Source organism: Nothobranchius furzeri, chromosome 8 (genome assembly GCF_043380555.1).
Source record: "Nothobranchius furzeri strain GRZ-AD chromosome 8, NfurGRZ-RIMD1, whole genome shotgun sequence".
In the NCBI taxonomy this organism is placed as follows: Eukaryota; Metazoa; Chordata; class Actinopteri; order Cyprinodontiformes; family Nothobranchiidae; genus Nothobranchius; species Nothobranchius furzeri.
In genome coordinates, this window is record NC_091748.1 from 50,186,181 (window position 1) to 50,209,692 (window position 23,512).

General features: G+C 41.1%; 1 protein-coding gene across 1 annotated transcript in view; it reads right to left on the reverse strand.

The window, feature by feature from the left end:
• The window catches only part of polrmt (polymerase (RNA) mitochondrial (DNA directed)), an 83,707-nt gene that overhangs the window by 2,194 nt on the left and 58,001 nt on the right, over positions 1-23,512 (reverse strand). The window contains exons 16-20 of the mRNA XM_015971590.3: positions 14,188-14,240; positions 7,943-8,041; positions 7,613-7,685; positions 3,561-3,652; positions 1,252-1,325 (exon numbers count right to left, since the gene is read on the reverse strand). Coding sequence (XP_015827076.3) covers positions 1,252-1,325; positions 3,561-3,652; positions 7,613-7,685; positions 7,943-8,041; positions 14,188-14,240 — 391 coding nt within the window. The remainder of the gene's footprint in view (positions 1-1,251; positions 1,326-3,560; positions 3,653-7,612; positions 7,686-7,942; positions 8,042-14,187; positions 14,241-23,512) is intronic.

The following is a 23,512-nucleotide window of genomic DNA, read 5'->3' on the forward strand; positions in this document are numbered from 1 at the left end:
GTGTTTGCCAACTGTGGCTGTTCATGAAAGGTTGAGCAGAGAAGCTCGTTTGCAGTCAAGGATGTTTATTCCAACCAAACCTCTGTACCTCTGGAACCTGAGAAGGCCCCGCCTTCTCCCCCATCCTTTGCTGAACAAAGCCCCTGGGAAACTGAGGAGACTGGGGAGTGACGGGGGAAAAGCCTCGGAGGAGGTTTTTCCCTGCGTTAACTCTCCATTATTTTGGGGACTCAGGGTAAAATGTCTTCCTTGTTGTCAAGAGTGTTTATTTCAGGTTCCAGGGTTATGGAGATTAAATATCACTTAACATTTAATTACCTAACATCTTGGTGGAGAATGTGGGCATGCAGAGCTGGTGAGCTGAAGGCTTTCCCCAGGAGCAGGGGGGGGGGGGGGGGGGGGGGGCTGGTTAGCTCCATGGAGGGGTTTCTGCGCCCAGCTCTCGCATGACGATTCATGGACATTACGAATAACCTACTCTCTCTCTGTGTGTGTCGTCCTTTAAGGTAATATGGGATAAATCTAAAATTACCTATCAGTAGTTGTTTGAAAGTCCAAACTCAGCTTCTCTGGGTGTTCTGTCCTTTGGGTAAACCACATTTTTATCAGGTACCAGGTATGATTTTCTTGATGACTGGCCAGATGTGGTCCAGAGGCCACCAGCTGATCTACATGTACTCAAGTCAGCTGCTGCTGTATAATTCACCTCCTCAAAAGGAGATCCAACAGTAATGTAACTCAAACAATGAGCCTTCTCTGCCTTTAAACATGTCCCCTTATTACAGCTGCCCCGGACCAATCTGATCCTCTGGACTTCACACATCAACTTGTTATGTAACAAACTCGGGAGCTTGAAGACTAACTGGTTTCAGAGAGCAGTGGATCTGCTGTTAGAGCAAGTGAGGCATTAGAGGTGAACACCTGAAATAAGCTGATTATGCAAGCGAGGGACACGATTAACTGTAATCAAGCCAACAGTAATAGTATACAGCTGGAGACGGAGCGAAGGGCATCCACCTGCCTCCGTGCAGACTCAGTTCTGGAATAAATCCTGCCCCATCACAACAGAAAAACAAGAAGCTGCTAAATTCCACAAGAGATTCAGGGTTTAAACTAATCACTTGTCTTTTTTGCCCAATTAGGAGAGAATAAAAATAAAAAGTACCCAGTTTGCTGCTGCCCCACCCCCCCAATCCCAATTAAGCCCAACTGACATGAAGCCGGGTGTTTTGCTGGTGATCAGACACTAACCTGTCCGGGGAACGTTGGCCAGCAGCAACATCAACATCTTGTACTCCTGATACTTCTTGCTCTTGACTTCAGTCCTGACACCAATGAGAACAAGAAACCATCAGAGAGGAAAGAACATGTTTGTGCCAAGTGAAAGGAAAGGGTTAGGTCCAGCTGCTGGGTTCAGAATTTCACATACTTCAATTCTACTTAGAGAATTTCACTTCATGTTGGTTTATTATTAACCTTTTCCACTATGGGAGACAGGTCCTTCAAGGCAGTGGCCCCTCAATTTTGGAATTCTCTCCCGGAATTTCTAAGGGCCACACAATCTGTGGAGCTTTTCAAAAAAGGCCTCAAGACCTTTTTGTTTAATAAGGCTTTCTAGTGCACAGTGACCTATTGAGTGTTTTACTTCATTGTGTTGCTTTTACTTATTGTTTGTATCTACTGTCATGACTTTTTAGATGGGTTTTATCTATTTCTGGGTTTTTATTTTCCATACTTGATAGTATCCTGAAATTTTAACTGTTTTTAAATAGCTGTGTCCCTTATACCTGTCCCTTATACTCTGTAGCACTTTGAGATTACTTCTGTAATGTAAAGCGCATTATAAATAAAATGTATTATTATATTATATTATATATTATTATACATTATATTATTATAGGGGTATTATAGGATTATTATTATAGGGGTATAGGATGACAGACTGGACCCTACACCCCACCCCCCCCACACACACACACACACGCACACGCACACATACACACACACCACACACCACATACACATTATACAAAAAGGAAATAGTGGTTGAACCAATAATGGGGTAAACATTTCTGATTGTAAACAACTACCTCTGCATAGAAATTGCACACACCTGCTGCTATATGTTTTGTATATTATTAGCGATATTTACCTGTTTAATATTATCTTATTGTTAGGGATGTTTTTTGTTTTGTTATTGTTGTGCATCTGCACTTTATGTAAATGTCTACGCATGGGACAGTGTGAAACGTAATTTCAATTCCTTGTATGGCAAGCACATTCGAATAATTGACAAATAAAGTATTCTATTCTATTCTATTATTTTCAATAATAAAAAGTTTGATGTCTTCATTTTTCGATCAGCCAGGTCTGCTCGCTTTAAGAGTTTAGCAATGTTTGCAGGAACTAAATCAAGTATGGACGCATTCATTTAGCACCTAAAGAGAACTCTGTTCCAGGAACACACCCTCTCCTCCTACCACCGTCAGTTTGGGAACATTAATGATGACAGAGAGTAAAATAGGTTGCTGTAGGGTAATGGCTGAAGAGAAGGCCCCCAATTATCCCAAAGAGACAAAACACAGGCAGACCATGACTGCGGCCCACCCTGAGGCCAGTGGGACAGACACGAGGAGTGAAAATGATACACACAGCTGGAGGGAAATCTCTTACATACAGGGTATCTGCAGGTTTAAGGGAGCCAAATTTAAGACTTTTTAAGACCTTTTTTAAGGCCACTTTGACCAAATTTAAGCTATTTTTTTTTACATTAAATTTAAGCTATAATTTCCAGCTATTGCCTGGAACCGGTGCTAACCACGTGGCGAACGTGGGATTAACCATCCAGTTACCATTAAACTTGCACTTCCCCATGGCGCAAGCTCCCACTAGCTTAACCAGCTAATGTGCTCATCTAAAAGTAGCCCCCTTTCACAGCCAACTGAATGTGTACGGTTCCGCTTACGCCAACATCGTACACAAAAAATGCTGAACACCAACTAGAAATTCACAAAAATTTTATAGAAATAAGAGTTGTTTATTGGGTCTTTGGTCATTTAAGACCTTTGGAAACTGTATTTAAGGATTATTTGTCATTTTTAGGGATTTTTAAGGCCTTAAATTTGGAAAAGCAAATTTAAGACTTTTTAAGGACCCGCAGATACCCTGTACATAGGCTCACATTGTGTTGTTGGTTGTTAAGTACTGAATCCACATGTGTCTTACAGCGCTGTCTGTAGTCCAAAAGATCATAAATAAAAGAATAAAAAGGAGAGAAACTATATTTTATATTGTCTCTGGGTGCTGTCTGTAGTTGTGAGTGAGTGTATGATTGGTTGTTTGTCTCGGTGTGTCTCTGTGATGGACTGGAGACCCATCCATGGTGTCCCCCACCTCCCACTCGGTGACTCCAGGATTTAGGCTCCGGATCCTTGTGACCCCACTAAGGATGCAGGTATTGAAAAGATGGATGGATGCTAGATGAAACTTCATCTTGTTACCTTACAACTGTTTTTCTCATTTAATCTGAGTATCCTCTGTGTGTGTCCTTGTACACTCACGGGGGTTCTGCGCAGTATTTATGCAGCAGGAATTTGGACAGCATCTGCAGAATCGGCTGGCTGTGGAGGGCCACAAACTGTTCCCGGCAGACCTGACAGGAGGAGGGCGAGAAGTTCATCAGCAGCTGAACAACAAGCAGCCGAGAGCAGCTGACCAGGTGAGAGATGGGTGGAAGTAAAAAGGAAGAGAATGAAAGTGATAGCAAAATATCTCAACTTTGAACAGTTCGGCCAGCTATAAATCTTCTGCTAGATGCTCTCTGTTGACACCTGGGACCAACAAGTGATTCAGCTGATCATCTAGCATCACTTCTGTCACTTACACACTAGCATCAGCTCCACTGCGATGGCAGCAGTGTGTGTGTGTGTGTGTGTGAGAGACTCTTCACAGCAGTGAGGGACAGAGAAAAACAGCTTCAGCCAGACGCTTGTTAACTCCACAGTATCTAGAATGATAATGAATTGCGCATGCGGGAAGACCCCGCTGGCTGAACCACTGATCTAGTTTCTGTCCGACTTAAAGTCCTAGGACTGCTTGGAGAAACATACACTAACTGGCCAATTTATTGGGTACACCTGTCCAACTGCTCGTTAAGACAAATTACTAATCAGTCGATCACATGGTGTCAAGTCAATGCATCTAGGTATGTTGACAAGGTCAGAACGATCCGCTGCTGTTCAAATGGGGAAGAAAGGTTTTTAGTGACTTTGAACGCAGCATGGTTGTTGGTGCCAGATGGGCTGGTCTGAGTATTTCTGAAACTGTTGATCTTCTGGGGTTGTCACGCACAACCATCTTTAGGGTTTACAGAGAATGGTCTGCCCACCTGGGGAAGGCGGGCAGTGAGCAGCAGTTCTGTGGGTGAAAATGCCTTGTTGATGCCAGAGGTCAGAGGAGAATGGCCGGACTGGTTTGAGCTGATAGACAGGCAACAGTAACTCAAATAACCACTTGTTACAACCACGCTATGCAGAAGAGCATCTCTGAACACACAACACGTTGAACCTTGAGGCAGATGGGCTACAGCAGCGGAAGACCACACTATCAGCTCAGAACAGAAAGCTGAGGCTAACATTCACGCAGGCTCACCAAAGCTGGACAATAAAAGCCTGGAAAAATGTTTCCTGGTCTGATGAGTCTCGAGTTCTGCTGCGACAGTCAGATGGTTGGGTCAGAATTCGGCGTCAACAACATGAAAGCATGGCTCCATCCTGCCTTGTATCAACGGTTCAGGCTGGTGGTGGTAGTGTAATGGTGTGGGGACATTTTCTTGGCACACCTTGGGTCTCTAAGTACTAAGTGATCGTTGTTGCAACGCCACAGCCTGCCTGAGTATTGTTGCTGACCATGTCCATCCCTTTAAGACCACCGGGTACCCATCTTCTGACGGCTACTACCAGCAGGATAATGCACCATGTCATAAAGCTCCAATCATCTCAGTCTTGAACATGACAATGAGTTCACTGTACTCAGATGGCCTCCATAGTCACCAGATCTCAGCCCAACAGAGCACCTTTGGGATGTGGAACGGGAGATTCGCATCATGGATGTGCAGCCGACAAATCTGCAGCAACTGTGTGATGCTGTCAGGTCAATCTGGACCAAAACCTCTGAGGAATGTTTCCAGTACCTTGCTGAATCTGTACCACGAATGATTAAGGCTGTTCTGAAGGCAAAAGGGAGTCCAACCCAGTACTAGCAAGGTGTACCCAGTAAAGTGGCCAGTGAATGTATTTTGTCTGACGTTTTGACCAGTGTTTTAGACAAACAAAAGGTTTCTTTTGAGGAAACATTTCACTGAGCCTCTGTAAAACCTTTAAGGTTTCAGCTATTTTTGTGTTTCCTAACATCAGCTGGCCATGGCAACCATCTTAAAATGGGACTCCAAAAAGCGAATTAGTTGTAACTGTATGCAAACAGATTACTTTCTGAAAGTTTCGTTGCAAACTGCCCTCTGGCTGGACCGCAATGAAACACAACCATATGATTTTGGAAACAACACAGGGTTTACTTAATGACTCAATTAAAGACAAAGATCCCATCAAATCTGTTGGCATTCAGACAGAGAAGATGTTGGGAGCAAATCTCAGCACCAACCACACACTGTCTGTAAAACTGCAGTACTGTAGCCATGTTTGTGTTCGCTATTGCCAATTACTGTGGCCGTGGGAGTTATTGGAGGATAATGAACCTAAATATTAGCATTTTGAAAATTTTTTCTTTAAAAAAGCACAACTGATGTCTTAAGGCAGACAGCTGCAACAGATGACTTCATTTACATATCATACTAGGTAAAACATTTCTTTCCAGCTATTGATCCCAAAATATAAACAAATACTTCAGACTTTTTTTTATCATGCTAGAAGCTCTAGTATTTTCTAGTAAATGGTTGTGACAATGCATAAAACCTTAGCATCATACATCCTGCAGAATGAAAACAGCGCGAGCCATCTTCTGACAGAACAAACTCACCCAACATCCAATTAAAATCCACAGCTGGGGCCACATCTGAGGAGCCAATATGGAGTTCTCAGTCTAAATCTTCTATGCATTACTTGGATGATGTATGCAGATAAGTCATTTTCCTCATAAATTCTCAATTATTCTGCTTTGCTTTTGCATCTCGCAGTAAATCCTCTTCTGGACTGCACCCGGGACAGGCTGCCGGTGCAGAAAATGGGCAGAAAAAATATGGAGGACAGATTGGCTGTCATTTAGAACAACTAAAAAAAAAAGAAGAAGGCTCCCTTTTTTTTCACGTTGACTAAGGCCTAGTCCACATGTAGCCGGATTTAAAAAAAAACGAATATCCACCCCTCCAAAAACTTGCATCCACACCACCTCGTTTAAAAAAAAAATAAACTCTGTCCACACGTACCCGGATGAATACGTTGTTAAGGACATGCCAGACCTGTAGGCGGCAGTACTTCCCCTGTTCTTAACCTCGTCCTTCGTCTGTGGTCTTCCGCAAGGAGCAGTAATTCCGCTTGCAAAAACAAACAAGCAAAAAGTGCTTGAACAATTGATGGATCGGGTAGTGAAAGAGCGCAGCTCTGAGGGCATCCATGCTGTCGGCTAGTGTAAACACAGGTCGCACACGTGATGTCAGCATTGTTTTTGTCGCGGAAAGTGACGTTGCGGACCTTAAAACTCCGGTTTTGTCTGTCCACACGCAGACACCCAAAACGGAGAAAACGCAGATCTTCACTTTGGCTGGAGTTTTTAAAAAGATCCGTTTTCGTGTGAAAAAACTCTGTTTTCGTGTGGATGACAGGCCAAAACGTAGAAAAATATCTACGTTTTGGCAGATCCCCGGCTACGTGTGGACAGGGCCTAAGATATCTGACATCTCTCTCTCTCCACTGCTGTGTTCAATTACCTGTGTAATGAGGTAGGCACCCCCCCCTCACTTCAAGGTGGAGAACACAGAAAAGAATAAATGCAGTGAGAGGAAGCTACTTCGCTGGTTATAACTCCTGTGAGATTGAGCAAAGACATAAAACTGTGAGACTGCTCTGGAGGTGCATCCGCAGAAAATTGGGACTTTGCCGTAATTTGATTCATTTTATTCTGCGCCACATCTCAGTCTGAGCAGGACGGTCTACTTTCGACATGCAGAGGCAGACAATCATTTATTCAACACAACGGGTCCTGTCGGCTACCTGCAGCCTGAAAATGCATGAGGCAGGGACGATGGAAGTGTGTATTAGGGGCATCACTTAGCAGGAGCTTCTATTACAACAGAAGCGCTAGTCATAGATACGGCACAAATTGATTTGATCTCCTGCATCCTCTGTGCAATCACTAAAACAAGCTCAGCATCTCAGCACTTTGAAAACCACAAATCATTCTTACCATGAGGAGAAAATACAAACTTTACACCCAGATGAGAGCTGAATCTACTAGATCACATCTTTAATGTTTAGAAATCATAAAAAAGAGAGGAAAATACAATCCTGACAATTCATGTTCAGATTGAAGGGAACGGCTGTGAAAGGATGATAGGGCTGAGGAATGATGGGAGAAGAGAGAGATCGCTGTAATCGAATACCTTGTTCATGGTGTCCACGGTGAGGGCATGGGTCCAAAAGCAGTCGTGAACCGAGACGAATGTCAGGCCGGCACTGAGGGAGGACGGGACAAAGAGGATGAGGATTCATGTAGGAAACCAAAAGGATTTTAAAATAATCAGGCTTCAAAGGGAGGCAGTGACGGCTCTGACTCAAGGGCTTCAATGTCCCTGTGAGGTCCAATTTGAATGATCACACCTGTCAAAAATATACAATAGATCTAATAATAAGTCTAAGGTGGCAAGAACATTTAGACTAGGGGTAATCATTCACACAGCTGGTTGACAAACACTCATCATGTGTGAACGCACCTGTAGCAGTGGAGCGAAGTCAGCATCATGTGTGTGGAGTCCAAAGAGTGGATGAAGTTAGGCGGGAACGCGTTCTTCTGCTTAACGGTGTCAGGCATCCTTTAAAGGTACAGAAGACCAAACACAGGTTTCAGTCAGTTCTGTCTAAAATTAAACATTGCTACTTCTTTATGTCAGCTTGTTGGTTAGTCTGGAATGGCTTTTCTCCCTAAAAGAACTGTTGAATGGAGTATAATCAGACTTTTTAATGTATGGAATTAAGTCTCTCATTATGTGAAATCAATTCAAGGCTTCCCAAGGTGTATCCGTGTGTGTGTGTGTTCCTACAGCCTTGTCTCTTATCACCCCTGAAGTCGTAAATTGCTAGTTTCCTTCACCGAGCTGTTTCGGTCTCACGGTCCTGTGGTAACCTTTTTGACCTCCAGAGAAGTGGAGGAGGCAAGGAAGAGGCTCACTCTGGAGAAAGTCCAGGTGCACCAGCTAATGGTTTATCCAAAAAAGACATATCGATAAAACTGCTCCCCCTGACAAGCAAGAAGGAGGGGCAACGTTGGGCTAATGTCGACAGCATGCAGAGAAGAGGAAAGCCTGCAGGAGGCGCTGAGAAGAAGAAACAAGTGAACAGATGAAGACTGGGAGAAGAAAAGGTGACATCATGACATCCAAAATTTATGGTCTCTTCGGGGCCGTTGGAGAAGTGGCAAGAAGAAGAGGAACACATGACCAGGAAGTCTGAAGTCTGAAGCAGCAAACAAAGAAATGACTGTGAGGGAGAGGGGGCAGAGTAAATAAAAAGGAGCTACTGGGTCTGGAGGGATGGAGTTTGTGAGGTAGAGAGATGGAAAGAAGGAAGCTTTTGCTTTGAGCTTTTTGTCTGTGATAATCTGACCTAGTGTCATTTTTGGAGAGCTTATTCAGCTCAACTTTGCTATAACTCGGTTTATTGGCAAAGAGTGGTTTCACTTTTTAACCCGCTTTGTCGGGGGTTTGTTTGGATTATTACTCTTTTTTCATCTGTGTGAAATAAAACCTAGTTCTTCGGATTCGAGGAACGAAAAAAGGATTTACGAGTGGGGTCCCCTGTCGGTAACCGAGCAAAGGTGAGATGCTGGTTGTAAATGCCATCCCAAGGTGTTATTGATGTAAGTCGTTTCCTCCATCCTAGGCTACAGGTAAAGTCAGTTGTCTGCTCGACATAAAAGGAACAGCTGGCAAGGTTCTTAACCTGAAGTGTACATAAGCTTCATGGACTGGGGGTGTGTGTAGGTGTGTTTGCGCCTCCTTTGTTGGGTCAGAATTAGAAGCCCTGGGTAATGTGGTGATTGCTAATCAACTCTCTACAGAGTAAGGATGTTTGTTGGTAACTAGATGCCACGCTCACTAAAATGATTACAAGCCAAACTCTGAGATATTAGTAAAATCTTGAAGAGTGGAGCTAGCCCGGTAAATTGGCTTGTACCAAGAACCTGGAAAAGAAATAAATGTAAAATAAAGAGTAAGTACAGAAATGAATAAATAAACGTTTATTTAACTCCAAACTGTGACAACTCCTCCGTGTTTTAAAATCAGTATTTTTGTTTATTTTTAGTATTCTTTGTATACAAACTGATGAACTGTGTTCCTAAATGTCCAGAGTTTGACCTAAATGTTAAAAGTCTTTGCATACATCGGTCTGAGCTTCCTGTGTTTTCCTTTTTAAAGTGGCGCCTCTTCCTGACATTTTCTCGTGGGGTTCAGCAGGTTTCAGAAAGTTGCTGATGGTATACCTGCAGAAAACCAGCAGCCTGCTTCAGGTCCGCCTGAAGCATCTTAGATATTTTACATTTTCTCTTCTCCAAAATTTGCATCAACCTTGAGAAACTTTGTTCACTGTTTTTATTCGGAACTCTCATCACGGGGGTATCTTCGCGTGTTTATTGTGAAACTTCTTACATTACACAATTAGTTAAAACCGAAACCAGAAGACGTTTAATGGAGGATTTAAAGCCTTTGAAGTTATTCTGATTATGAAAAAATATTGCAAAGTGGTTTCGTTAACGGTCGACTGAATTTCAGATCCTTTTCTTTGTGAAGACAAGAAAGGTCATCAGGTTATTGGTGCAGGAAATCATTAACTGACTGTATTTTTTGTTTCTTTATTTAAACTTAAGAGTTTCGAAGAACTGCATCTTAAAGATTTTTTGCTTGCATCGTTTTTGTTTTGTTTTTCAAACATTCAGTGTATCCAGAATTGGTTCACTTATGTTTACTTCTACACATATTAAATATTCTGCACTTACAGTTCATGGATGATGGGATTCCCTACCAGCACTGTTTATAAAATTGTAGTATTCCTCCTTCTGGTGGATGGATCCGACAGTGAAAACATAAAAAAAAGAGACAGCACCCTGCCAATCTATATCCCCCATGTTCCCATTAACCTGAGCCTGGGCCATTCAAATCCTCTGGGTCACCACAGACCAGAACGTTCCTCTAATGGAAATGCAAAGAGAGCAGAAAGAGCTGGAGCCAAGACATGAGCACAGGCATACAGCCCCTCTGCCTGTCACTCTTGTTTTCCATCTGTAGGTTTTATTCTCGGCCTGGGAATGTTGGACTTCCATCGGTGGGCTTTTAGTTGGCCTGTTCTGGAACTGAGCTGAGCAAAAACACGATTCCAGTATATTCATTTATAAACGCACTCTGTTATGAGCACACGAGACCCCCCTTCTGCTTTTACTCACACATGTAACCATTACATACAGTAGACCTGAGAAGGGAGGGTGTAGTGTCAGTACTCTAGTGTAAATGCTCTTCCTACAGAGAAAACAAATGGGTTTGAGGCTTAACATTCAATGCATTATTTAAAGGCCTGCTCTAAAGATAAAAGGGAACAAGAAAGAAACATGGAAAACAAAAATTAGGCCTTAAAGGCCATCATTAATCTCAGTCTATCTGAAATTTTAAAGTAATGAAAAAATACCCTCCAAATAAAGGAAAATACAAACAGAAAGCAGAACTATTCAGAAAGACTTGCAATGAGAAAACAAAAGATCAGCATATGCTGTGGCTACCTTAACAATTTGTGTCTATCTTAGCAGAAGAGCCCCAGCTATCTACTGAAGTCATGCATATTGTTTGTGAAAACAGCAATGATTTGGTAACAAACTGCTGATGAACCCACCGTTTTTAAAAGTGAAATCAATTAAAAATGCGACTGAAGTGAACCAGAAATGTGTTTTTGTTAGATTCATGATTTCATTTCATGTATTCATGAATTTAAAGAAGCAGTAGACCTGCTGCTCAGCTGACAGTGTGACGTTCGTACTGTGTGTGTTTTGTATTTAACTAACATCTGACCAATCAGAACGCATTTCTCCTGCCAGGTCTGCAGAGCCAAAGCAAACACAAAGGAACTCACAGTGGAGACAAGGATTTATGGAGCCAATATGAAAAAGTGAATTTTACTACTACAGTGGGAGGTGTCATAACCTGGGAAAATTCAACTATGATCCTGTCTAAAAGATGGATCATTATTATCCACCCATAACTGTCCACTACAGATGAGGGCCTTGTAATATCACAGACACCTCAGGACATTGTTTTCATTTGTCAGGATGTACCTCATTTAGGTACTCAAAGGCTCCTTGTGAGCTCGAATAACAGTAACATTTTGCTCTCTAACATTTATGTGTTTTGGAGAGCAGATGTAAAGGTAAAAAAAAAAAAAACGATGACTGTGAAGTCTACCTTTAGACGACCAGCCTGTGGTGCTTTCACTGACGGCCCTCGGTCAGCTTCAGATCGGTGGCGCACAGAACATGTCAGACTGAAGAGGACACCTGTCAGTCTGTCTTGGTTATGTCTCCAGAGCTAGTTCTCTGTCATCATTTACTTTTCCTTGCTGTTTGTCTTCTGTGGTTCTGAACTCACCTCTATAACTTGTCTCACTTCCTGTCTTTCAAAACTTTTTTTATTGGAGTTCACATCTAAAACAATCATTTAGCAGATATTTAACCTAAAATATGGTTAGTTTAGCTTTATTTAAAGGCTTTGTGCAGTAGCTCAGGAGGCAGAGAATTTGTTGTGTCCCTGGGCAAGACACTTAACCCGCCTTGCCTCCTGGTGGTGGTTGAAGGGACCGATGGCTCCTGTGTTTGGCAGGGTTAGGTTAACCCTTTTACTTTTTATTTAACTAGCAGCTCTAGCCCAGCAGGAGATTGAAGCACTACCGAGTTAGCAACCTAGACCATTCTTTGAGATTTATTCGTGCATTTTTAGGTGTCTATCTGAATTATGAGGATTTAACACTACATCACAGTTCACCAAGAATAGGCTGCTGTTGTGTTTTTCTGATTGGAGGGTGATGGAGCCGTAATCATCCTGCAGCAAATCATTTGGATTATGCTCATCAACCTCTGGATGTGAACATCTGTTGTAATGTTTTATACAAACTCCTGCATATAAAACGGAGTGCTACCACTTTGACTATTTTTTTTGTAGGTTTAACAATATCTGTCACTGATCACTGAAACAGAAGACGATTTAGATTTTACCTGAAATAACTGCCCTTTTCTTTTTTTTTAAAATGAAAATAAGAATGAAGCAGACAGCTTCTTTTCTGAGATGCTAATACTACCAGTTGTGTGGATCATAACGATTTCACAACGAATGCACGTAGGAAGTGAGTGGGTCTTTTAAAAATCGTACATGTTTTATAATAAACATGCCGGTTTTTCGCTAAATGCATGGGAAGTATCTAATTAAAATTTGAATAGAATACACCAATGTGGAGAGAAGCCGTTTGGTTGATGAAATCCAAGAGGTGCAAAACTCCATTTGCAAAGGCTTTTTTAATGAAAAGAAGGAGCAAAAAACAAAATGATACCTGCAAAAACCACACAACCATTTCATGAATTCCAAGGGTGTGCATTGTCAAGGATCTGGCGATACAAACTACAGTACAGGTCAAAGGGATGGACACACCATCTCATTCATTGAGTTGGTGCGTTATGAGTGAAATAACTGAAGACATGTTTTGTATTTTATGTTCTATTTTCTTCAAAAAAGCCACCCTTTGCTCTGATTACTGCTTTGCACACTCTTGGTATTCTCTTGATGAGCTTCAAGAGGTGGTCCTTCAAGACTGTTGAAAACCATTTCAGTAGACTACCTCTTTTGGTTAAGTACATAACTCCACATGTGTTCATTCATAGTTTTGATGCCTTCAGTGAGAATCTCCCAATGTAAATGGTCATAAAAACAAGACAACACATGAACTCCAGTCTGAATAGATGAGAAGGTGAGTCCAAAACTTTGGCCTGTACTGCATGTTGCAATACAGGATAGATGATACGATGTATTGTGATACTAAAAGCCAGATGATATGTGAAAATTTCAAGACTGAACTTAATTGGAAAACTCCCAAAACATCTGGCCTCATCATGAGATCTTGTTCTGTCAGAATTAAGGCGGTAAAATCCACATCCACCTAGCAGTCGGGAGTTTGAGTTGTAACATACAGAAGAAAAACAGTAAATGTTTGTGCAAAATTCTCAATAAAAATGTATACACTGCTTTTAAATATTGATTCATTACCATGAAACAAATGATCACAAATCATCCCAATGTTGATCTAGTTTGATGCCGTCTCCTATGCAAAACGAGCTTCCAATCATCAACACTTGAGCAAATATGGTCATTTCTGCTTTACTGACACAATTTATGGTTTAATTTGGTTGTCTATTTATATATAAACTACAAAAATTTTTATTATGTAATATCCCTCCTGAGGTTTCACAAAAATGTCTTAGGTTTATTTAAGAACTGGTTACCATCAGCCAAGTCTCTTTGCTCTTAACACAAACTATTTGCTTTTAATGCTCAGCTTTAATCAGACTCCTGATGGCCATGCTGACTTCATGATAAAAGCAAAGTTTCTTCAGAGTGTGAAAAAGGCAATTAGTGAATACATCCTCTAGAGAAAGGAGCTGAAGTTTTTCTAAGTGTAAGGTAATTACCTCAAAAGAGCACAAAAAAATCCTACATTTGTGAAACTTGTGACAAGCTGAACACAAAACCAATTAAAGTAAAAATAATGTGCAGAAGAAACCATTTATATAAGAGTCCTCCGAGCTTGTTCCAGATCACCAAGATCAAGCTTAGTGGTGAGATTTCTGCTAAAAATGTCAGTAAACACCACAGAAGAAGAGAAAGAACATATGGACCACATCTATTTGAGCAGTATTGGTGACAGAAAGACTTACTCTGTGGTGTCATGGGTGATTTCGAGGTATATGTTTTGTATGGTGCTCTTCAGCTGGAGAAACAAAACAGAAACAAACAAACTGTTCAGTCAGTAACCTCAGAAATGTTGGGTTTATTTTCAATTTGCTGGTTCAAATGACAAATCAATACAAAGTAGTCCTTACTGGTCACCTACAAAGATGCAATAAAGCTGTTCTGGCAGCTAATGGGCCATTCCCATCTGTACCGGGTCGGCCTGGGCCGGGTAGCGTAGGTTGTTTACATATCTGGGTGGCCTGGTATTTTTCCGGGCCAACCGAGGCTCATTCTCAGCCCTCTTCTCGAGCGGGTCTGCTTCAGGCCGACCAGGACCAACACACCCACTGCTGACAGCAAATTCACACCTTCCATGAGAGCAAGCCTCTGATTGGTGGGTAGAATCAGCCCACATGGGCTTAAGACAAGGATGTGTGGAATCAACCGGGCCAGGCTGGGGCCGACTGGGGCTACCCGGCCCGGGCTGACCCGGTACAGATGGGAATGGCCCATAAATAACTTTATTAAGACTCGACTTTGTTTGCATCTGCTTTAACATTAACTGCTGCAAATACTTTAGTGGTGCAGCTTAAGAGCATGACAGTGTTCCTGACATCAAAGTCATGTACAACTATGCTGATGATTTTGCAAATAAAGTACAGCTAGATGACCAAAAAAGCTCATACGTGCAGAAAAAGATCATACCAAAACTGCAGCTTATCATTGTTATTATTCAAAGAGAAATTCCAAACAATTTCCCTCCATGTCAGGTGTCATAAACTCTACTACAGAGCTAAAAAAAAAAAAACAAGATTAAAATGAAAGAAAAGATGTTTAGAAGTTTTTGTTGTAGGAAGTGATGCAATTTGAGCAAGTGTAGGGAAATTCTTCTGAAAGGAACTTTTTAGACAATTTCAGCCGCATCAGTGAAGCAACATTTACAGACTGAAGTACATCATAGGGACAAACGTATGGATATAATTACGTCATGTGTTCTTTTAAAAATGATTGTTGGTCTGACTGAAAAAAATTAACAGCTCATTTAAACACTTTTGAAACAAGGACAGCAGAAAGTGGAAGACAGTTTACCAATTGACCTTTGTTTCAAACAATCAACAGAAAAACGAATACTCTGAAGTCAGCTTTATTTAAGCTGTGCTGCTCTAATTTTTTCAGAGAAGCATTTCTTTATTTGTGAACCTGAAGAGTCGGTTGCCACAGCGGTACATAAACATGTGGAGCATGCTGGCATTTCCCATACCTCTGGATCCACGAAGGACAGACTAGAGCACAGCACAGAGATAAGGCCTCTGACAGACAACATACCCTCCCATCAGGAATAGTCCATGACTGTGTTGAGTTTGCATAAGTCCCAAAGGATCCAAACGTCTCTGCGAGTCTGCCAGAACACCGTTTCCCTTTCAAACGATGAAGAGCTTTGATGCTGAAATATCTACCTGGACTTCATTCAGAAGGCTGTAAACAAATTTATCGGCACTGTAAATAATCAGTTTGCTTTTAGACATCCTTATCGCAGTTTAGACGTAAATTACCAAGAATAACACGAACGAGCAGAAGACGTGTTTGTTTGTTTGTTTGTTCTCAGTGATTAATGACGACAAATTTGCATTCATTTCCTTGATTTTGGGGTCAAGTACAAGAAACTGCATGACAAACAGCCAAATGATGATAATGAATCCGTGTTAGGCAGTGTGACTGATCTGTGGCGAGTCTCTGTGCCCCTTTCTCAAGGGAAGGGACCGTCTACAGGAAAATAAATGGGTTATTTACAGGGAGTTGTTTAGATTTTTTCCAAAAGGATCCTGCTACGCTTTATCTTCTATCATGCTAAGTGTTTTCTAGAAAAGGGAGTGTCAAGAACAAAGACCACAAGTTTAGTGCAGGCACACAGCTCTTAGCTACCGGTAATCGTGTTTGCTTCTCTGTGGGATGAACACCAACATCCCATCTTTTGGATTCATTCTGATTTTCTAGTAAGTAAAAACTAAACAACGAGTAAGCTCACTGAGGTGCAGTAAAACCTCACACACTCGGGATACGGCCTTCAACATATTTCAGTGACTCTAGGTATGGATTTTAATAAAGCCAGAATTGACAAAAAGGTAAAAACTGGGTCATCAATACTTCTTATAATGATATTAGATGATGTCTTGTAAATGAAATGATGGTCCAAAATCATTCAGATGGTCTCTGAAACTTTGAGATATGAAATCCTGATTAGTCTAAACTGAATGGGCGGGTTATGAATGTGAAACATCAGCTTTAGTTTTCTAATGACAACTCTGTTCATTACCGTACGAAGTCAAATCTTCGTGATATAACTAGATGGTTTTATGAAAAACAGAAAACCATCATTGTTGCAGCCATACTCTGATGGTTAAGAGACTTTTCAGATATTTTCCAAGGTTTTTACAGCTAGATTGGTTAAATTATGATAATAAACACAAAATCACAACATTTTTAAGTGGTTTTAAACAAGATTACACAAACAAAAGACCTTAAACACCTCACAAACTCGTAGACAATTTAAGTTTAGCCAGGGTCAGTAAAGTTCAATCAGAGACTAAATGTTTAATTCACTTTAGTCAATTTTTGATCAATTCATTTCTACACTATTACTCACTTGCAAGTTTAGTAAATCATGTAATTGAAATGTAAAAAAAATAAAATTAAAATAAAAAAACACCTGAAAAGTCAGACTGAAATGCCAATCTTTTATCTGATTTTTACTTTCCGTTGCCAAGCCAAACAGTTTTTTAGTGAACAGCAAAATATGCTGGCATTGTCGCTTCATTACTTTTGGACAGAATTGTAAGATGGTCTTGCCTTTTCTTTTCAACTTTAAACCTTTTAAATTAAAACTTTAAGTGAAAGATTTCTCACTTATAAAAAGCTACCAAACTGCAATGGAAAAACAACAGGTGTTAAGTTCTCTTTTCCAAGATTATTTGCAATTGTTTAATTTTTTTCCAGTTCCAGTTATAATGAATACATGCAGACACTGAGCTTTGCAGGACACACACCCAGACTGCTCTTTAGCATGCACAAACCTCACGTCTGACTCAACTGTTTTCCTTCTCTGCACTGGTTACCCGTCAACTTCAGAGTTCATTTTAGAATCCTGACTAGAACTTTCAGGGCTCTACATCAAGCTCCTCCCTATATTACTGAACTGTTAAAGCCTTATTCTCCAACCCAAGCCCTCAGAACCACTCACCAGAACCTTCTAGAAGTTCCAAAGACCAAATATAAAAGTCAAGGTGATCTCTCCTTCCCGACTTTGGAGTGATCTTCCTTTATCCTTACGTAGCATTGACAGTCTGGACACCTTTAAAAAACAGCTAAAGACCCTTTTCTTTAAAGCTGCTTTTACCTAAATCTTTTTTCTTATTTTTAACTCAGATTAGTAATCTTTCAAAGGTTTATGAAATTGTATAATTTTACGACTTTATTTTTTCTGATGTAAATATATTTTTGTTTTGAGATCATTATAATTTTATGAATTAGTTTTATTTTGTTTTGATCTATGTGAAATACTGTGTGATTCTATGTCTGTGATAAGTGCTATATAAATAAAATGTCCTTAATACTACTTACTGTTTTGAAACAAAAATCTGTTGCACACGCATGCACACACACACACACACACACACACACACACACACACACACACACACACACACACACACACACACACACACACACACACACACACACACACGCATGCGCGCACACACACCCACACGTCGGAAACTCAATCATCATCTCTAGGCAGATAAAAGGTCTGTAGTGGATTCCAAGTGCACCTTCTGTATTTAGCAGCTGTTACTAAAGACAAATGAAACATGTCATGTCTGATCTCATTTCACATTTGTCTAAATTTTTAAGTTCTACCCTCGACTCTGCTCCTTACATCTTAGTTCCCACCAGAGTTGTGAGCGGACAAGTTGAAGACAGGAACAAGGACATTCAGAGACACGGCAGAACGCTAACCGAATGGATCGCTGTAGTTTCGGAGATGCCATTTTAAACCTGTGTCCAACAATACAAGGCATCATCCAACCATTACTTTTACTTCTGGAAGATCATCAATAAAGATATTTGTGACAGTTTATTTATGAACACAATTTGAGAATAACATGTCAGTATCCCATCAGGCATCACAGATGCACGGGTGCATCTTTGCCACCAACTAGCCTCATTAAAGGCCATATTGGAGTTGAGTAAATCATTTGATCCCGAAACGATAAAGTCTGATCCAGAAGAGAAAGCGAACATCAGAAGTCTCTACATAAACAAACAACATGACAGTTCAGACTGAAGCACTGACCCATCAACCTTTGAGCAATTAAAAACGTATGAAAGTGAAAGTAGCTCGACTGTGTCAACAGTTCAACACAAGAGTGGCAAAGCACGTGCTTTGTGGCATCATTACAGCGTTATCCGCCTCTGACTTTCTAAATTCTAAATCAAACCTTTTTAAATATTTTAAACTCATTTTCAGTAAACAAAGGAATGTGAAAGCTGCCACACGACTCAACAACACATTAATTCTAGCCTCAGGGGGTCATCAAGCTCCTCTCCTTGGTGACTCCACTTGATTGCATGAAGGTGGCTGTGTGTTGAATGACGGAGTCACACAATCATCAATGAAAGCTCTGATAAAACCCCATTTATTTTCTGCTATTGCTCTCTCGTCCATCATGCCTGCAGGTGACGGTAATCCAGCCAATCTGCTTCCTAACATCCGCTCTCCAGATGAACATGTCTAGGAGAAGGTAGAGGAGAAGCTGGTGCTTAAACTGAGGTAGGGGTGAAAAGAAAGTGGTTTCTTCCTCTGATGTGAGTTATGAGCTGCCAGGCAGTAAATGAGGTCACTGCTGAACACCATCATTATAATGTAAAATCTGTGTAGAGACCTGATTGAAACCCTGTGGCTGTGATAGATGGGACCTTGAATTGCCCCGCTGTGGGAAATGGTCGAAGTCACGACTGAGCTGCAGAGCAGATGGTCGGAAGTAACCACACAAACCTCCAAAGAGGGAATGCTCACTTATCAAATGATGCTTAACAACACGCACAACTTGAATACACATATTCCACTTTTCTGAATCACTGAATCTTCTCTTTTCCCAAACAGCGGCTACAGACTCCCATCTCACATACATTTCTCGTCACACTCCAGCTGACCTTCAAGATCTTCTTCCCTTCAAACTTAACTTCTCTTCCTGTGTAATGTCCTCGAAACCCAAACGGCTCTTAATAGTTAAACTTTAAAATGCCACAAGGTTCCGCAAATTCAACAAAAAAATACAATGCCCTGCCTGAACAGCTCTTATCTCCTTATAAAAGAGGTGTGGAGGGAGTTGAGTTGACATTTAGAGAAACCCTTTAGAAATTTGGATTAAAGGCCACTTTGCGTACACGTAGACTGAACAAAAACGAGTCTATGATCTGTTCATCAATATATCACAGTGGGGATGAACCAAGGACTCTTGAAAATGTTCACATACTCTCATCAGGCACTTTAATAAGTACCCCTTGCGACTGCTGGGTTGCACTTCCTGTTGCTTTCACAACTACTTTGATTTTATTCGTTGCAGATGTAATTGCATGCATCCTCAGACATTGTGGTCTATACTGACATAATGGCATCACTTAAGGTAGTTTTCCCAGGGACACTACTCAGAGCAACCCAGACCGGTGCAGCTCGGCCCGACCGCAGTTTCCAAGGGCAATGATCCGTATTTTCCCTCTACTTTCTCCCCTATTTTGAGTCCCTGCTCCATTGAGGTACCTAGCTAAGCTGCGTCTGGCCAGCATTGTGACTCTGGGCGCTGATTGGCTAGTGGGTGGAGTCGCTGCTTGCTCTGGAGTTTGCTGCCTTGTGTTTAACTGCCTGCAGCCATTTACTGGTTCAGACTAGGGCTGGGCGATATGTCTTAAAATCAATATCCCAATACACTGTATGTGAAAGTTTGGCGATACGATACGTGTCACAATACAGGGGAGACGACACTATATATCACTATCTATTGGGGAAATGCTTTCTAATTCCAATCTCACGTGTATCAGCGGAGCGCCATGAGTCCGTCTCAGGCAAAAGTCCAGAAGCACTTGACTATTGACCCATTGAAAGTTATTGTTTACATCCGTTAACTGCGCACATCCACACAAGCTGGAGGGAAATAACTCCCTCTCCAGTCATTATCCAGAGCTGTATGTCCAAGATTTGAGTTAACAATAGCAAACCTAGGGATTTAGATCTTCCGACTTTAGATTATCCTTTCTTTGTGCAGAAGAACAATAAATAAACATCTCAAAGCCAACGGTGTTTAGCATAAAGCGCCCACATCTGCGTTTGAAATAGCTAGCAAGTTGTGAGGACGACAGTCCTCCTCAGATGCGGCTGTCTGGACTTCTCACAGCTGAACAAAGGTGTAAGTAACCAGATGTTTTCTATGTTTTGTGGATCAATGCTGAAAGATGGCTGTGACGCCGCTTGTCTTTGGAGATAAACGAATACTCCATTTATTCTGATGAGCAATGTAAACCGAAACACAAATGAATGACATTAGCGGCTGTCTGCTCTAATTAAAGGGGCATTATGGAAGTTTGACAGCCAAAACATGTATAGAAATAATAAATTTCTTCTTCATACATTCTCCTGCAATGCCCTGGTCCTGTAGAATGAGCCCTGGCATTTTTACTGTGATTGCCTGTTTTTCTGTAAAATCACAGAAAAAGAGAGATGCTCGGGTCGAGCAGGCTCCTTCATGCGCGTTCACGCTCAGAGAGGTAGCGCCAACTAGGCGACTTTGTCGCTGTTCCTAACGCCTAGTGATGAACCTAGCTACATTTGTGAGGACAGCCAATGTCGGGTTTCAAGGAGAGCAGGAGAGGGAGGGACATGTTCTGATGGGAATCATTTCTTGATTGATTTAGTTACCTCCGCGATGTGCGCTAACGATTAAACTGTCAGCTCATCAGTGTGCGTCGGGGTAATTCTTTCAAATCAACCAGCATCCTTGTGTTAATCCATCAAAATAAACAGTCAAATGGAAATATCTGTAACCTGCCATTTAACTGTTTTACCTTCTTGTGAAGATTGTTGCAAAGAGAAACAACTAAACTTGATTAACCCCAGAGCCATGCACACTGCAAATGTAAATATAAACTGTAAATGAGGGGAAAACCATTTAATCTGATCCTTTTCTTTTCAACATGGTTTAATGTGAAGTTTCATTCAGTACAAACGTTAGTTACACCAATCTAACGAGACAGAGCCTGGATTTGTATTCTGAACAGTTTAAACATGTTTAAAACGGAGACATGCGTGACGCGTCTAAAATTCGTACCTGCTCCGCTATTATGGAAATTAAACTAACAAGATGAATAACATGAAATTATTTTAGGCATAGAAAACATCCCCCACACTTTTGAAAAGCTTGCAACGCGCCTGGTGACCATAATTTATTTAGAGTTTCTTTTTTACATTAATGGTATATTTTTTTTACAAAAAGATGCCCAAATTTTCATTTGAGACTCGCCGAACGGCACTGAATTCGCAGATAAAAAAGATGTGGGTTCAACTTTCATTTTGGAACAATTTTTCAAGCAAGGGAAGGGAATGATCTGAGCAAGCAGGAGGACTGACCCATCTTAAACCTTTGTCGGCTGTGCTGAAGAGAAAGGTACAGAATAGGGTTGTCACGGTAACCGGTATAGCGGTAAACCCCGGTAAAAAAGTTGACAATAAAAATAACCGTCCAGTTTTTAAAAAACTATATTATCTCGGTGGGTTTACCGTGGCCGCGGTTTCGGCGCGATGACCCTTACCAGCCACCGTCGCTTCAGCTGAAGTTCCCGCGGCGCGCACACGCACTTTTTAATTTGCAACGGCACCAAAACTTTGAAGCTGAAATAATGGCCGAAGGAGGAGACGGCAGCGCCCAGGACATCCATCAGCCCTCAAAGAAGACTAAATCGGAAGTATGGGCATATTTGGGATTTCTGAAAAATGCTGAGGGACAGTTAATAGAAGACGGCTATCCCGTTTGCAGAACGTGCAGGAAACAAGTGTCTGCAGAAGGCAGCAACACTTCAAATCTCATGGCACATCTGCGTGACGATCACCCACGTCTCCACAGCCAGTGCAAGGTAAGTTAACATTAGCATTTTAGCTGAAATGCATGACGTGAGGACTTTTGGTTGAGGGAGAATGCAACGAGTCACTATATCCTGCAGCCGCAGCGCCCTCTGCCAGCATTTAAATCGTGTCACGGACACCCTGTTGCTGGATGAAGCATCTTATTTGTTGATGATGAAGAGAAATATACAATTAGTTCCTTGTCATGGATTTGTTTACTTATTCAATGCCATTTATACTTGAACATTTGGATTTGATTACATAGTGTAGTAGTTATTTTAGTAATTTGTTTAAAGTGGCTATTTATTTTAAATACATATTTTTTAAGGTTGACTTGTACAGTGCTCAAGTCAAGTGTGGACTGGAGTTTTAGATTTTCATTTTGATAATGAAGAAAACAAGTATATGAGAAAACAAGTGGTGTTTCTTTGATTTGTTTACATATTGTTTATGTTTTGAATGTTTGGATTTGTATAATTTAAACCTGCACTGACTACTGTAACAAGTTCCAGAAAAATAAGCTATTTGTTCCTTTACTTGTGAAAAGTTGCACTTTTGCTAAGGCTTTGTGTTATTTTAGGTTTAATAAACACTGTTAAACCTTTTCAGAACTATTTCAGTTTGTGTAGAACAGGACTATCAATGCTTTCTGAACATATGCAACACCGTTTAAAAAATACCGCGATAATACCGAAAACCGTGATAATTTTGGTCACAATAACCGTGAGGTTAAATTTTCATACCGTGACAACCCTAGTACAGAACCAAATTATTTAATGAATTAGCTGCGTGTTCTTTTTTCCTCTGTCCGCGCGTCGCAGAACCAGAGCGCATGCGGGAAGGTTCCTCCCACTGAAGTCAGGGGTCGGCAACCCGCGGCTCTGGAGCCGCATGCGGCTATTCCATCCATCTGATGCGGCTCTCTGTGCTTGTAAAATAATGAATGGATATTTAAATAAAATGCTTCATATTTTACTGCATTAATTTTACATCTGTAAGCTAATTCTAAATGTAAAGATTGTCTGTGTAAACCTGAACAGGTCCAACCCGGTCTTACTGTGAGACCAGGTTGACGCGTCACGCTTGTGCGTAATCATATCGGCGCTTCCTGAGCTGAAGAGGATGTCAGATTCTGGGCT